This window comes from Cinclus cinclus, chromosome 4 (genome assembly GCF_963662255.1).
Source record: "Cinclus cinclus chromosome 4, bCinCin1.1, whole genome shotgun sequence".
Lineage (NCBI taxonomy): Eukaryota > Metazoa > Chordata > Aves > Passeriformes > Cinclidae > Cinclus > Cinclus cinclus.
Window position 1 is genome coordinate 21,583,215 of NC_085049.1, and position 16,889 is coordinate 21,600,103.

At 43.7% G+C, this 16,889-nt stretch overlaps 1 protein-coding gene across 1 annotated transcript in view; it reads left to right on the forward strand.

Moving 5' to 3' along the window:
• Positions 1 to 7,616, forward strand: part of ETV6 (ETS variant transcription factor 6) — a 120,527-nt gene extending 112,911 nt beyond the window's left edge. The window contains exons 6-8 of the mRNA XM_062491785.1: positions 210 to 352; positions 2,687 to 2,787; positions 6,139 to 7,616. Coding sequence (XP_062347769.1) covers positions 210 to 352; positions 2,687 to 2,787; positions 6,139 to 6,244 — 350 coding nt within the window. The 3' untranslated portion in view covers positions 6,245 to 7,616. The remainder of the gene's footprint in view (positions 1 to 209; positions 353 to 2,686; positions 2,788 to 6,138) is intronic.
• The last annotated feature ends 9,273 nt before the right edge of the window (positions 7,617 to 16,889 follow it).

The window sequence follows — 16,889 nt, forward strand, 5'->3', positions numbered from 1 at the left end:
GGAGAACTGGGATGCACCAGAAGAGGCTGTATATTCCATTTTGCAAACATTACTCAATACCAGCTAAGCCATTTTCATTCCAGGTTGCAGCAGCTGTTTCAGCCCTGGTCCCAACTGTCCTTTCACTACACATCCACCCAAAAAGTTTCCAGAATTAATCCCAAGAAAAAAAAGGAAAAGTAATTATTTTCTTGTTTCTTTCTTCACAGACTGTAGGTTGCTTTGGGATTATGTTTATCAGCTGCTTTCTGACAGCCGGTACGAAAATTTCATCCGATGGGAAGATAAGGAATCCAAAATATTTCGGATAGTGGATCCCAATGGGCTGGCCCGTCTGTGGGGAAACCACAAGGTAAGGAAGCAATGCAGTTTTCCTCCAGTGGCACTTCACCTCTTGTAGCATCACAGGATTCAATTCTAAATGGGGGGGGAAAGAAGAAAGGATGGCATATAAATTACGGCTGGAAAATTGTAATCTTTTATTCTGCATACATTAGAAATGCAAAGCATCCATCGTGAAGCACTAAAACGTATTCTTCATATAGAGAATTTGTTGGTTTGATTTAAAGGCTTTTAGTTATAAATACATGTAATTATAAAATTACAAGGAGAGCAAGAATTAACAGTCCTTCTCTCCTAAGGCATCTTATTTCTTCTTGAAACCTGATGCTGAGGATATCCTGATGAGATGTAGTTTATAAGGAGCTCTATACTATAGGGCAGGAGCTTTCTGAGTTCCTGTGTTGTCTGCAGCAACTCCCAGATCCTACATGCTGCCCTGTGACAGACACCAAATGCTGCAGGATTATATGTTTCCTTCCAAGAGGGCAGTTCCTGCTTTGTTCTCTGGAAAGTCGTTACTGATTTTTACAGTTCGGGGCTGAGTTATGTATAGATATTTCTGTATAGGTGTGTAAGTATGTTCATATGAATGTATGAATAGTCAGCATGGATTTACAAAAGGGAAATCATGTTTGACCACTGTGATATCCATCTACAACAAAATGATTGGCTCAGTGGATTCAGGGAGAATGGTGGATATAGCTTATCTTGATTTTAGAAAGGCTTCTGAGACTGTCTCATAACAGCTTCAAAGACAGACTAATTAAGTGTTACTTAGACAAGAATACAGTGAGGTAGAGCTGGGCTGAAAAGATGGTGATCAATGGCACAAAATCCAGTCGCTACTCATTTTACCACAGGGATTGATTCTGGGGACAGTACTGTATGTCTGTTAATGACCTGGATGATGGGACAGATTGTCAGACAACACAAAACTGGGAGGAGTAGCTGACACACCAGAGGGCTGTGCTGTCACCTGCGTGGTTCTGAGCATGCTGGAGGTCTGGCCTAATAGAAATTTTATTAAACTTACCAGCTTGCTCAGCCTGCATGTTAATTGGGTCATGCCATCGTGTCTCATGCTGGATGTGCTAAAACTGAAGCTCCTTCAGACCACTGGCCACTTGGGTAACACAGTGGCCTTTAAGCATATAAGAAATAGAAGAAGCACACACAGTGTCTGTGAGGTTCCCAGTTAGGAGTAGATTTTGCAGGGAAAACTGTCCCTGGTAGTGTTTCATTACCACAGGAGCTCTTGATGTGTCTTCCCTTAGCAGAGTTAATTGTAGTCAGGGCAAGAAGAGGGGGTCTGCTCTTACTGAGCATTTTAGGCGGGTGGGTCAGTCTCCTTTGATGAAGCCAAACCCCTGACATGGAGGCTCCCAGAACAAAAACATGCTTCTACTGGTTCGGTGTTTTTTCCCATGGTGAGGAGGCTGCTTTACATTCATGCACACAGCTTTGCCAGCACAGTTGTGTTTCTGCTGGGAGTCTGTGCCAGACAGCAACCACTGCTCCTTGGACCAGAAAAATACTCTTCATGTAGACTATCTAAGGGGCTGATCCTGCTCTTCCAAGTCACTAATTTAGGGGCTGCCCCCGTACAGCTCTGCCAGTGCCCATCACTTCTGCCTTGTGACACTCAGCTTCAGCAGGGCCATCTCCTTTAGGGGCTTAGGTGGGTTTTAATTAATCATCTCACACTTCAGTATACCTCAGTGCTCTAGCCATGGCCTTTGGGGTCAACAGCTGCCAGAATGAAGGGGAGGATCCTTCACAGAAGCAGATGTACAGCCCAACTGGCTTCTTGATTTACACCTGTGTAACAACAGGAGAAACAGGCTGTCAGTCCCCACAGTGCTCTATGAGCACTACCTAGTTAATGCAGGGGAATCCCAGAGAAACAGTGCTCCAAGCAGGGATTGCTGACAGATTCAGCCTATTAGCCACTACTCCCAGGTTTTACAAAAGGTGTTTTCATTAAGAACAAGCTTGTCACATCCCACTTGGCATGAGCATCTCCCTCCACCTAATGTCTCCTCTTGTAGGTTAATTAAGTCCTTTGTTATCTTGTGTTCCATCTGTAGAAAAACCTTGCCTGGAATTCTTGTTAGACTCCTTGCTTAAATTGTCCTGAGTGAAAAGAGACCCACAAAACTTTGGTGATGAGGGCTGTGGGGGCAGAACGGGCCTGCAAATATCAGAAAATGGTACATGTAATTTCTTGAACTGTCTTGGTTACTTTAGGTAGCTGTGATTGTTCTGCAACTCGTTTTGGGACTTTGGAAGGTTTTAATGAATTATCCCACCACTTTTTTTCCTTTTTTTCTTTTGAAATAAACAGAACAGAACAAATATGACTTATGAGAAAATGTCCAGAGCCCTACGCCACTACTACAAACTAAATATTATCCGGAAGGAGCCAGGACAAAGGCTTTTGTTCAGGTAATTTTCTTTCTTTGCTGTTTCTTTCTATGGACAATTAGTTTTTGAGGATGGAGGGTGGAACTGTGTGTGGGATACCTCATTGCCACAGTTGTAACACAGGCCATACATTTGTAAAAGCTGTCTAGAGCAGTGCTTCCCAGCTTTCAAGGCAGCCACACCAATTTACAAAAAAACACAGGCCTGTCTCAATGATCAGTGGAGACAATAGAAGTCTTTTCACTGCTTCATGCAGGCTGTGCCATTGTTTAAGACCTTAGGTAAATGATTCAGCCAAACTGCTGGAAGACCTACTCCAAACTGACTTTTCAAACACAGCTGCCATTGAAAGCTGAGCAGGGATCAGGCATTTCCTCAAGGGCATTGCAGAAGAGAAGCACTTGATGACCACATCTTTGGTGCTGCCTTCAAGGAAGAGAGGGAGTGGCAAGAGCTGTTCATAAAACCCAACACATCAGATTGGATGATACAACCAAGAATTTAGGAAATAGAACCTGAGACAGCATTAAAAAAAAGCAGGGAGCTACTTGTACAAACTTAATTGCAGGTGGCACAGAGTGAAAGCACTCCAGTTCTCTTCAGACAACACCAGAAAATCCTAGTGCATGTCTGTCCCTCAGAGCACTGAACTCAGGCAAAAGACTGCTTTGCTGTCAGTGGCTGGATCTAGCAGTGTGCTTGGAAGTGTGCTTGGAAATAACAGTAGGAAGGCAGTACTGCAATTTGTTTTCTCAAATAGCTAACAGTGCATTAGCACTGAACTATCTTCGGCTGTAAAGAGTTCTGTGGAATGACTTGCTTACATCAGCTCTTAGAAAGAAACGTAAATGTGGGGAGGAGAGTGAAGGAAAGAAGCAATCATGGGCAAAATCAAGTGCTCAATAGTAACTTTTTTTTCTGGTGGAAAGTTAAAACAAGGTTGTTCCATGAGTACCAAGGGTCCCTGCATCTCTGTGCCCTTGTGTGAAGACTGCGTTGTATTGGGGGAATTCCTGATGCTGAATAGTGAATGTGCTTCTCTTGAAGTATTCCCTTCAGTGGGGGCATACACAAAACAGGAGTCCATCTCTTCTCAACCAGGCTGCCTATTTTCTCAAAACCATTGTAACTTAATGCCCTTGGAGACCGCAGTTCCTCTGTCTGACTTAGCCAAATTGACCAAGAGATTCAAAGGTCACCAGAGAGCATAAAACATGAGCTATATAAATTTCATCTCCCTTGGAAACTGGGAAAAAAAATCAGCAAAACATTTCTTTGCACAATTCCCAATAAAAACTTTTTGATGTTGTTTTCTTAGACCTATTTATATCTGAAGAGAAAAAGAGCAGCTGCAAAAAATCAAGTCATTAATGTGCCTTTCTTGGCTATTCCTCACAAGCACAGAAATAATAGGAAATGTGACTTTAACATGCAGGCAGTTGTCATGTGCAGATATCTGTGTGGAGCTTTAAGTAAGATGGAGTCAGAAAAGGATTTCTAATAGGTTGGCTGGGTGTCTTCTGCAACAAAATAGGTCACAAATAGTGTTTCTTAATTTTCATGCAGTTCTGGGTTGGGTTGTTTTGTTTTGGTGGGGTTTTTTGTGGTTTTTTTTGTTTGTTTTTGGTTTTGGTTTTTTTTGGTTTTGTTTTTGTTTTGTTTGGGTTTTTTGTTTGGTTGTTTTGGTTTTTTTTTTTTTGTTTTTTGGGGTTTTTTGTTTTGTTTTGGTTTTTTTGTTTATTTGTTTTTAAATGTAGTGAAATCCTATTGCAAATACCTGCACTTTGGTTTCCTTGATGTGGCTTCAAGCACAGATGAGACGGAATAGCCAAAGTCCTGCAGTGCAGCTCACATCAGCCCATGCCCCACATGGAAAGGAGGGCAGTGGGACCATTCTTTTTTGATTTCTTTGTCATGCAAAATCAACAAGAGGGTCACAGGGTTTAAATCAGGGCACAGTCTGGCTGTGGGCTTTGGTGCATTTTCAGTGTGTAGCCAGGCACTGATTCACCACTCCTGCATACGAGTTTTTCACCACCGTAACACCATTCGTAGCAGCATCATTTTTCCAGCAGTGACACAGCAGTGAGTCATAGCCCTTTTTTCCCCCCCTAAATGCATATATGCCCATGATTTCCAAAATTAGAAGGGATGGCCAAAGGTTAGTTCCAGGCTATGCTGTGTGTTTGCTGAGAGGCACTAGCAGTGAGCATTCTGAGTCAGTGATAGTAACAAGGCTCCTGTTGGCTGTTTTTGTTTTCACTGGGGCAAAGATACTGAGCATATCTCGAACCTGAAATAAAATCAGCTCTTAAAATTTAACACATTTCATAGCACTGCATGTTAACCAGAACATTGTTAATGAGTGACTGTGAAATTTTTGTACCACTTCCAGCATAAGCATCTTTCATCCTGATTTTTCCAGAAGTGCTTGGGACTTAAGAAACCGATTTGTCTTGAAGCCAGGGTTTCATCCCTGTGCCACTCTCTCTTCCTACACCATTAAATTGAAAATAAAAAGCAGGGCCTTTCTGTGTTACTTCTGTGCAGTAATACACAAAATCATCCTGGCAAAAAACAAGATTGCAGACTTAAACTGCAGGCTGGTGGATGTCCTGTCTCATTTCCTGCTGCTGCCATGCCTCCCCAGAGGCAGTTTCTGTCTCCAGCACCCTGCAGACTTACTGCCTTGAGACACTGGTGCTGTGGCATTCATTACAGAGAATGCTGCCTCACTGCAGTCACACTTGCTTACAAGCACACAGGAAGAGACAGACTTGGCTAATCTAGCCCTAAACCTTTTTCCTTCAGGGCTTTCTCCATTCCCTGTTTCCTTCAGGGCTTTTTCCATTCCCTGGAACTTGTTCTGACTTGGACCTTGGCTTTTTCCCCGTGTTCCTTTCGTGTTTCATGTTCTTCTCACTCACCTGCACACAGGCCTGCACAAACCAGTAGCCCTGTGCCTCCCCACACCTTGCAAAGGCTTGTGCTTTGAAATATGCTGATCATAAACACCTTTTGTGTCTCTGTCACCAGACACCACACACGAGTGTACCTGGGCCAAGCTGTCATCTGACATGACAACAGCAAACAACATGAGGGAGAAGAAATAAATATCATTCTTTGGAAAAAACTATGGGGTTTGGTTCAGATATGGACTTTCAAAAAGCCGGGGTAAATGCCGGTGACTTTTTTGTTTCCTTTCAAGGTATGGAGGAGGGAAGACACCTGGGGAGAAGCTGGAAAATACTAAGGCTTTGGGAGGATACAACAAAGATTATACTGGGAGCTGTAGAGCTCAGGAGTCTCAATAACTTGATGAAGATAAGAGCTGAGACCCCTGAGAAATGCACTTGTTTCTCTGTTTTGCAGGTTCATGAAGACCCCAGATGAGATCATGAGTGGCCGGACAGACCGCCTCGAGCACCTTGAATCCCAGGAACTGGATGAACAAATGTACCAAGAAGATGAGTGCTGAAGGAAACAGGTGCACCTCCTCTGTGGGTCCAGGGGAGAAACATCTGCCTGATGGTCTGAACGGTTTGGGAGGGGAAGCAAGAACACAGGAGCAGTACTTGAGGTCGCCGCTTAGCTTGAGGACCACGCAGGACCTGAAGCACCTTAACAAAACAAACTAACAGGAAGAAGTGGTGCTGGCAGGAAAGCAAAGGAGAGAAAGCCTGGACTTATGCAGTACTTCACTGTTCCTACAAAGTCTCCCTTGAGTTTTTTCTTTCTTTTTGGTTTGTTTCAGTTTTGGGGTTTTTTGTCATTTTTTTCCCAAATAAACATGCAGTTTGACTTTCCTTATCTCACATAGGACAAGACATCAGATCATGCTTCTTTTTTGTTTTTTTGTTTTTGGAAGGCTTTCCTATGGAAATAGAGTGCTCTTATTTTCTGTGCAAGTCTCATGACACACCACCGCATAAACAATAGCAACACAGAAGGGATTTGCTCAAGGCTTCCAGTTTGCTTGGATCAATTTATGTGCTGCCACTGGGAAATGTGTTGAAGCTATCAAAAGAATTTCTCATACATACCTGTCAAATGAAGAGGAGACACCTTTCACATATAGGCTGGGCTGTCATCTCAGCATAGCTTGGGCTCACAAAGAGTACTCCGAGTGGCTGTTAACTGCTGGAATATGGACCAAAACCAATCACCTAAGTGCTCCGGAGAGGAGAAAAATAAATGTGACAAACCTCTGCAAGTGACTATCAGTTAACATTTTCCCTCCTTCTAGCAAAGAAGTGATAGAATGGAGCAGGGGGAAGGGAGGGTGCGGAGAAATACATATATATGTGTGTATATATATTCAAAAGATATATATATATATCTATATATATATAGATATATAGATATATATAAAATCCCCCCAGTATATTCACAATACAGAATTGTGAATTTCAGTTCAGAGTTTTCTATAAAGAGGGAAGACTTAAGCATCTGTAATTACAGAAGAAAAGGGTGTTTCTCATACTTGCTAGCAGTTTTGGGGTGAAAGGTGAAGGACTGTTCCTTACATCATAGGGAGAAAGCAAAGGGACTCATTACATGGTTTGTGTTACTCAGAATCCTCTCCAGGATCATTTTGTGCTGCTGGAGAGGTAGATGATTCACCACTCTAAAAACTGATGTTAGAGAACTAGAGACCAAATAGCTATACTTATAATTGATTTTGGCTTTGTTTTGGGATTTTTTTTTTAATGCGTCCCACTGCCCTCCCCCATCCTACAGCTCTGCCATCAAGGAAGCTTGTCCCAGCTTGCCTGTTTTTAACATGATTTAAGACAAGAGAAAAACAAACCCTGCAGCCATGTTGCTTTCGTGGTTTAGGGTTTTGTTCTGGTTGCAAGGTGCCTCCATTTGGTTTGGTGCACTGAGTGTGGTTGGTATAAGGCAAAGAGCTATGCCTAGTTTGGTTACAGAAAGCTCAGCAGTCCTTGATTCCCAAACAAGAGAAACTGCTGGTCTGTTTCATTTCACAGCTTGGACCACCAGGACAGGAATGTCTGTGGTGTCCAGTGATCCATCAGCAGAGGTCCTTTGAATGGAAGGAAGATCTAGCAGGAGAAATTATGCTTGCAGAGGGAGAAGGTGTATAGGGAAACTGCAGGAGTCACATGGTGCCTGAAAGAAAGCACGTCCACAGCAGTGCATTAAAAGCAGAAAGCCTCTTTAATGGAAACATAAAAGAAACTAGATCTGGAAAAAAATCAAAAGGCTAATCTAATCCATTTCAACCAAAAAACAAGGTACATTCCCATGATAGAGCTTTTATCAGCTATTAAACCAACACAGCATTTGATCTTTCCATGTATTTAACAAGAGGGTTAATCTATCAAGGAAAAAATGGCACTCAGCAATGAACGGTGTCCCCTGTGTTTAAACAGAGATAGGCCAATCTCACCAAAGACTTAATCTTGAGTCACAGGTCATAGAAGGAACAGCTTTGTTAAGGACACAGATAAGCATCGTACAACAAGAGATTTTTCTGAGCCAGTATCTGATGAGGAATGACAGAGTGTACATTTCTCCCTGAGCTTTTCCCAGCTATGTTTTTCTATAAAATCACGGTCAGTAAGTTACAAGTCCCAGCACACCACATACTTGATCTGCTCTGCCTCAAAATAATGGACAGGGGAGTGTTTTTCAGCAATGTGTCACATGTCTCTGTCTTGACTCTGAAGTCCTTGGAGCTCATGAGGCATGAGATTGGAGACACTGTGGGACTTCAGTAGTCACAGAAACCTAAGGTCCCTTGAGACCAAGGGCCCAAGGAGTTACTCTGTCACATTGCTCAAGGGCTCCCGTTACAGCCAGGTCTCAGGAGCTGTTACAAGATGGTGAGGGACAAAAAAAAAAAAAAAAAAAAAAAACAACAGTAGGGACTTTCTGTGTAAAGTGCTCTGATGAGTCAGGTTTTTGCCATGGCCAAGGTGCACACTGCAAAATACAGAGAACCAGAAACAATCCACCCATTTCCTCACCATTATCTTTCAAACTAAGTCCATTCTCAGCACTGGGTAAGACAGGCAAATCACTAGTGTTGTCCTATAGGGAAGCTTTATGGTGGAAATGTTCACCTTTACAGAGAAATGCAATCACTTCCACTTGCAGCATCTAAATCAAAGGGAAAAAAAGAGTGTTTGTGGCCATTGGAAGCTCTTCCCAGTTCTCACATAAAGGACATTTTAAGACAATGTCATCACAACCACAGAGAAGGAATTCTCTTAAGGCTGATGCTAGTTGGAATGAAAGTAGCCTTTGACCTTGGAACAGGCCAGTCCCACAGAGGCCCTTCCTGTCACCTGCCAGGTCTCCTGGTGCCAAAGGGAATGGTGTGGGTGACACTGGAGCTGGCAGAATTGCAGGGCCTTGGGGATTATTGTGGGAACTGAAGGATTTGAACTGATTTTGGTGTCCTGAAGTGAGTTTATCAGGTATGACTAAAAATTAAAAAGTAGTGGCAGGCTAGAGCAGCTGCAGGAGCGAGACTCCCATTGACCTCACATCCACTGGGCAGATCCATGGGAGTGCAAAGACAGCATTAACATCATGAGCTGTAGGAATGCGCTGCTGCCTGCCAGGGCTAGCAAAGGTAACATTGTCTTTCCACCAACACTGACACCTGCCTTCCCCCCCTCCCCCCGTTTCTAATTTCCCAGTGTAGAATTTGCCAGCAGCAAAACAGCCAAATTTTCTGCTTTTGCAACTAGAACAAGTGGGGAAAGGGTTTAGAAAGCATTTCATCCTTGGAGACACACAAAAGTCACTGGACACTATCCTGGGCAACTGGGCCTGGCTGGCCCTGACTGACCAGAGGGGATTTGACCAGATGACCTCCAGAGATCCTTGCCAACTTCAGCACCCAGCAGAGGTTCTGAGTGGTTAAGTGGTTAAGCAAAAGTTAAGTGGGACCTTCGTTGTCATCAGCTTACTACAAGCCTCAACATGCCACAGGCCAGTCAGGTAGGACATGTTGCAGTTCCACAGCAGAGTATTTTTTTGATTAAAGTTTGAAATCTGTTGACTGCCTCTCCATCCAGAGAACACTACTGGGGCCTTTTCTATGAACACTAAGTTGCTGCCATCCTCCCCAGATTTCAGACTCCACATACGCATTCTCCAGATCTTTTTTTGTCAGGCTGCAACTGTATGCGAATCCAGAGATTGAGGTCTTTTTTTTAAAAAAAAATAAAATTATAGTGTTTTTATTGATGATGGCTTTTGTTTTTTTAAGGTGTGGGGCTAAGGGACTGAATCAAATGAATGTAACAAAACAAAAACAAACAAGCCTATTCTCAGGGCCAGTGAGTTGCAAATAATTTTTAAAATGCTTGTAATTACATCATCTCAATAAAAAAATTTAATATAAAAGCAGGAATGCCAAATTTGTTGGTGCAATCATTGCTAGAAGGTTATTTCTTTTTAAGAGCTGTGGTAAGAGTGCTAAGAGCATAGCACATAGCAGCTGTTTTCAGTCAGGAAATGAAACCTGCAGGCTCCCTCTGCCCAAACAAGTATGAGTAGTGCCTTGATCTTCCCTGGGAAGTGTTGTTCAGAAAAGTTAAGGCTGTTCCTTAAAATATTTACTTTGCTGTCTGTCCTGAGAGATGAGCCGAGTGCTCCTCTAATGACTGGATGCATGTACTTGGTTCTCCTTCCTTCTCTTGGAGTGGAGTTAGAAGAAACAAGAAAAACCAAAAATGAGTTGCTGTGATGACTGATGCATCTTTTTTAGCCTGCTTAATAGGCCAGATCAAAGACTGTGAGAGCAAGATGTTTTGAAAATTATTCGTCTTTGCAAACCATTCTAGAAACCCAGCCTCTCTTCCAGTGTAGCAGGATGGTATGTATTTTCAAGTGGCCATCCCTAACCAGGAGGTGAGGGGAGAGCAAGATGAGGTGGCATGAACTGCTCCCCACTATCCCTGTCTCCTGCATGGTGGGGTTCCTGCTGCTCTTGACAGAATGAGGTCTTTGGAGGGTTTCTGACCATCCCTGCTCCAGAGGTGCTACCAAAAGCCAGATCAAACAAACAAACACATCCCTGTTCCAGAAAGGTGCCACCAAATGCCATGGCAAACAAACACATCCCTACTCCAGAAAGGTGTCACCAAACTTCACAGCAAACAAACACATCCTGTCAGCAGCACACAGCCCACAGCTAGTGCTCTCTGGTGGGAGCAACTCAATCACAGAATGGTTTGGGTTGGAAGGGACCTTAAAGCTCATCTCATTCCACCCCTGCCATTGACAGGAACACCTTCCACTATCCCAGGTTGCTGCATGCCCTGTCCAGCCTGGCCTTGGACACTGCCAGGAATGGAGCAGCCACAGCTTCTCTGGGCAACCTGTGCTGGGGCCTCACCACCCTCATGGGATAATTTCTTCGTAATATCTAATAAAAACTTAGGCTCTTTCTGCTTAAAGTAATTCCATCTTGTCCTATCACACCTCCATTTCCTTGTAAAAAGTCCCTCTTCAACTTTAATGTAGGCTTCCTTCAGACACATCAAGCCTTTCTAAGGTCTCCCTCAGGCCTCCTCCAGGCTGAACAACCCCACTCTCTCATCCTGTCCTCTTAGGAGAGATGCTCCAGCCCTCTGATCACCTTTGTGGCCCTCCTCTGGTCTCATTCAATAGATCCATGTCTTCATGGCAGGTTAAAATGTTTGGATCCCATCTACAGCTCCGAATGACCCATGACAATCCGGGTGATGTGTGAGCTAGGAGCACTCAGCTGCTCCTTGCTCAATATTTGTTTATTTGGTGTTTCCTTTCACTCGTGTTTTTAAAACACAAAGGCAAAGAGAAAGCAGTAAGCAAATCCCTTTCTGAGCCAAGACATAAAGCAAGAAGGAAACAAGGTGTGTTCCTCCATAATTCAGTCCCTTAAGGCCATTTTCCTTTAATTTTACAAGAGGAAATACATGTATCCTACACCTTGGCACAGCTTTCTTTTGCACTCTGAACAATAGCGAATGCTGCAGATGGAAGGCATAGTGGAGGAAGTTCTCAGTGGTTTTGGCTATTGCTCCAGTGAGGATCAGTCTCAGCTCAAGAACTAGTCTTGAGTCCAGAGAACATCCTTTGGAGGCTTTGGGACAGAAGAGGTACAGCAGTGCATGTCCAGTATATCTTCCTTCCCATTTTCAAAACTGACTGAGTTGAAAAGGAAAGCATGGACAATGCAGAGGTTTGCAGAATACAGCTGCCTCAAGCATGGTGGTGCACAGTTCCTCCATCCTGCTCCCCAGCACTGATAAGGAGAGATTTTGCAAGGGTGTCAAAGAAGATCTCTGGCTATCCACACACCCTGAGGACTTGGAGAAGCTGCTGACAGCAGCATTTTTTAATTATGTAGGAAGAGAGGTTTTCACTTCTCCCTGATGCAATGCCACCTCTGAGTTACAAGCAAAGAACATTCTGACCTCAGTTTGAAACCCAAGCAGCTTCCAAACAATGCAGAAAAAGCCACTTGGGAAAGATGTGAGGAGAGAAAGGATGCACTTCCACAGCATGAAGCCCAAAACCAAATGTGCTTCATTAATCACCTGCAAGAAAAGGTTGGTGTGTCAGTGTAAGTATTCCAACAGCACAGGAACAAGTAGATTTACCGTATGTCAGATCTGTCCATACTGGACTCCCACCCAGGGATCTGCTGGTTACACTGTGGTCACCCCAGGCACACCTTGCTCAGTTCTGCTGCAGCCTTCTCACTATGCAGAACTGGCAGCTGAACTAAATTATACCCACCTGACAGGATAAAGGTGCAACTTCATGAGCTGCTTCAGAAGAAATGTCCCATGGCACAGTGCCATCCTGCCACACCCAGCAAGGGGGAGGCTGTGGAGGGAGGAAGGCAAAGTTTGCAGCCTGGTTCAAGCTTTCACCACCCCACCCCCCCCACCTGCTTCCTCCCTGAGCAGCTCCAAAGAGCCCAGTAGAGAGCCAGGTGAGGATGAGCTTCCCAGGACCCACTTCCAAAATAAGCAAGGACATGAGGTGCTAAGAAATCAATGCCAGAGCAACCAGAACTCCAGCACAAACTGTAGGAAAGGACTGTGCCAATGGTGAAGAAAATCACATCAATTTCTCATTCTAGGTGCCTCTACCTGCTTTCCCTAATCAACTGAAAAGTTATATGTCATTTTGAAGCCATGGCAGAAAAAGAGGGGCAAGAGTCTGTCTTCCCCCTTCATCCCTCCAGTCTGCTCTTTCCTCACCTTGTTGCCTTGAAAAAAGGGGAAGTGGATGTGGATGCTCAGCAACCAGCTCAGCCTGAGCTGGGTCCAGTAGTGCCATTGTCACCAGTGAATGAAACAGCCTTTTTCCTCCTCCCCTGTGGCAGTACTGTTGCATCCCTGCTGTAAGAGTCTCATTGTCCTCAAAAGGACAGCACTAACAAGACACTAACGGGACCAAGACTTAATGACCATCTTCCAGGGTTAGTCATCATAACTTGGGCAACCTGTCTGCTTACTGACCATCTCTCCACCCCTGGCTAGATGTCCACTGAAGGGTAAGGCTTAGATTGTCACTCTGCAGGACACCTGTTTCTTGTGATTCTTGGCAGACTGGGGCAAGCTAAATGTGCAAATGGGAAAGAAATAATCTGGCAATTGCTACAAAGAATTGGAGCAATACACCTGTTTACTTCAGAGTAGTCCATTTGTCAACAAAAGCAAGTGCATGCTTCTCTACCATCTTCAATGCCACCACAGAAACCATGCTGAGATACCAATTTAAAACTAAGCAGACTATCTTTGTGTAACTGCTCTGAGCTGGCTGTCACAAACCACAAGCAACATTTAGGGGAAAAAAGGGAAAACACAGCACCCTCCCATAAGACAGTAGAGGTCATTACGGCTGATATGATCAGTTGTAAAACCTGCAGGGACACATCAATCTCTCTGCCTCCTGCAAACATCTCTGCATAAAGTTTCCCAGCATCTCAAAGTGCTGGAGAAAAGCCACAACAGGAAGAATGATAACTGTTCAGGAATTAGAATTGATCTTCTACTGCCTGATAAACACTGTTAGCTGGGGGTTGTTGACTTGAAGCCAAGTTCTGCTAAATGGACAAAGTTTCCAAGTCAGCCCTTCCTGGTGTTTGACAAGGTGAAGGGAAGGAACTGAAGACAGCTCAAACAAAGCAGGTATTGTTTCAATTAGGCTCCGGAAAGGTGCGAGTGCATGACCTGTCAGAAGAAAGTGAGGAAAAGAAGCAGGGGTGGCCTGAAAGCTGAGGCAAGGAAAGAGTCAATTTGGATGATCACGACAAGGAAAGCTGGGAGTGTTCACCAAGGGAAAGGCTTGGCCAATGTATGCTTGCAGGATCTGAGCAGGCCTCTATTTAAAGCCCTGCAGAATGAGGAATCCACCTCCCCTGTACCAAAGGTTAGTCATCTGCTGTATTAAAATGTGTCCCTTTTTTTCCATTTAGCTCCACCTTAACTCTGCTTCCAACCATTAGCTTTCATTATGCTTTGCTTCTCTAACTTTTGTAAACCATGGTATTCCCACTTGTACAATGGAGATCCTTACTGACTGCAATCAGTGCAACTCTTTTATTCCAGCTAAGTGAGTAAGGGAAGAACTGAATCTCCTTAGTGGCTTCATGGAGGGGCTGCTCCTGGCCCAGAGAGCTGCAGGACACATGCACACTTGTTTCTTGGGGTGCTGACTGGCCCTTTCCTGCAGAAAAGGCTCCAGAGAGCACATCAGTCTCTTGGGAACTGGCTGATGTGAAATAGAATGGGGAAAGGGAGGCACAACACATTGAGGTGTCTTTTTGGTCCCATGAGAGCCCAGGTAACCCAACAGTCATGCTTCTTCCAACCCTCCAGCTAGGGTGGGAGGTTCTCTCTCCACTTGGGAATGACCCTGGGGAGATTGCTTGCTTACAAATTCAGTAGCTAACACACCAGCAAAAGAGGCAGCCTGTGTCTTTATTTATTTTCAAAATATTCTTAGTGTTGGTGAATACTCTTTGGAACATGCTGCCTCACAGATTCTTCCTCCCCAGCTCACATCCCAGATCACTCCTAAAATTTCCATGGAATTAGCAAGCAAGAATAATTAATGGGCAGGCTAATTTCGCATGGCCAGGGCTTCACCAAGTAGCTAATTCACATAATCAGACCCACCACTGAAATTTCCTCAACCTTACACAGAACAGGAGGAAAATGGGACAGAGAGATCTGCCATCCCACAGTAACAATTTCATGCATGAAGTGGCACCTTTGCTCTGCTAAAGCCAATGGAAATTAGGGCTGTATAAAATCTTTGCAACATAGAGATCTGAGCAGTGTTGACAAAAAATATCCTACCCAGAAAAGATTGAGAGTTTACTACAAAAGTAAAATTTAACCCTCACAGCGACCTTCTCAACCAAGTCAATTCCCACCCTGGAGTGAAAAACACAACAATCTGTTTTGATGGTACTTTGTGGAGACCTGTATTCAGTGCTGACATCCATCAAATCCCAACACAGATGAACTGACAGCACAAAACCAGCCTCAGACCTAAGGCCTCACAAGAATGAGGCATCCAGTATTGTCAGCTCATGTATTGCCCAACTGGAAGAGTTTCACTAGAAATAATTTCATAGCAAAAGGCTGTTATACAAAGCAAAGGACCCACTTCAAAAAGCAAGCCCAGTCCATCTCAAGACTTAGGAACCTATGGTCCAACTTCCTAAAGGACTGATAAACCTACAGTTTTCACTGAAGTCAACAAAACCTATGAATTTTGCTGGGAAGGGGCAGAGAGAGAGATGCTCAGTCCCTGCTGAAGAGCCAGCAACAGGACATGGCAATGGGTATGAGAGGCAATTGCAAAAGGGTAAATGGATATCTGAGAAAATTTCACAAAGAAGGAAATATTTTTCATTCAGCCATAAGTCTTTCAGGAAATTATTCGTTTTCCAAATGAAAACATTTTATTTAAATTCAAAACAACTGTTTTTCTCCCAGCTTTTGTTTACAAAAGAGGGAAGTATTACAACTCTGTCCTTTTTCATCCTTCCTCCACAAAATGTCAACCAAGCCTTGTGTCTTGGGAAGTCATTTTTTGGGAAAAAGAGAAGTGTAGTGAAAAAGAAGTGTTTGCTGAACAGCTGTAGCTGCTGCTGCTGCTGCTGCTGCTGCTACTGCAGAGGGAAAAGGAAAAGGAAAAGGAAAAGGAAAAGGAAAAGGAAAAGGAAAAGGAAAAGGAAAAGGAAAAGGAAAAGGAAAAGGAAAAGGAAAAGGGGAAGGCAGAGAAATTCTGCTGTTCTTCACCTGTTAGCGATGGGCACAAGGCTAGTTGTAATGAGCTCGTTAGAGCCCAAGGCTTACTGCCAGAAAAACAAGGGAAAAAATCAATTCATTCACCTCTTCAAGAGCCATTTAAACAGTTCTAATCAGAAAACAAGCATCTAGTTCACTTCTACTTCTTCCACCTTGATTCTTTTTATGTAAGACAGATGCCTCCTGTGGGTCGCAGCCACATGTGGTCTGTATTCAATGAGTGAGCAATTTCCAATCCACAAAATAAATGTCCTGTTGTCTTTTGCTCTTTTGATCTCCTGTTTCACTGCAGTGTTGCCAGAATCCCTAGGAAGCCACATGAAAAATTCACAGACTTTGTGCTATAACTGAGTCTCTCCCTAAGCCTAGCTTTGCCAGGAGTGTGGACATCTCAGAGGTAACATCTGCTCCTGTCCTCCACCAGACTAAGAGCTGTAGTAATAATGTGACCAATCAGGCAAATTATTTTCTTGTAATTTAAATCTTATGGATGCTGAAACAAAGAAAAATTGAATAAAAACCACAGGCCATGGACACAGAAACTGTCTCTGAGTGTGTCAGCTGCCTTTTGCCTCTGTGAAAATCGACAGTGTGACCAAATTGACAATATATTGGTAAATCCATCCAATTACAGGAATGAATGTGCCTGTGTGGGAAAGAAGAGGTGTCAGCCCAGGGGCAATCATGAGTAGTTGTAACAAAGCTGCAGGAGACAATACACTGCTTCCAGGAGCACCTGCAGAAAGCAGAGGAACACATAGCTTCACCTGAGACTAACAAGGGGGAAAAGGACAAAAACATAAAGAACCAGCTCCCCAGTTC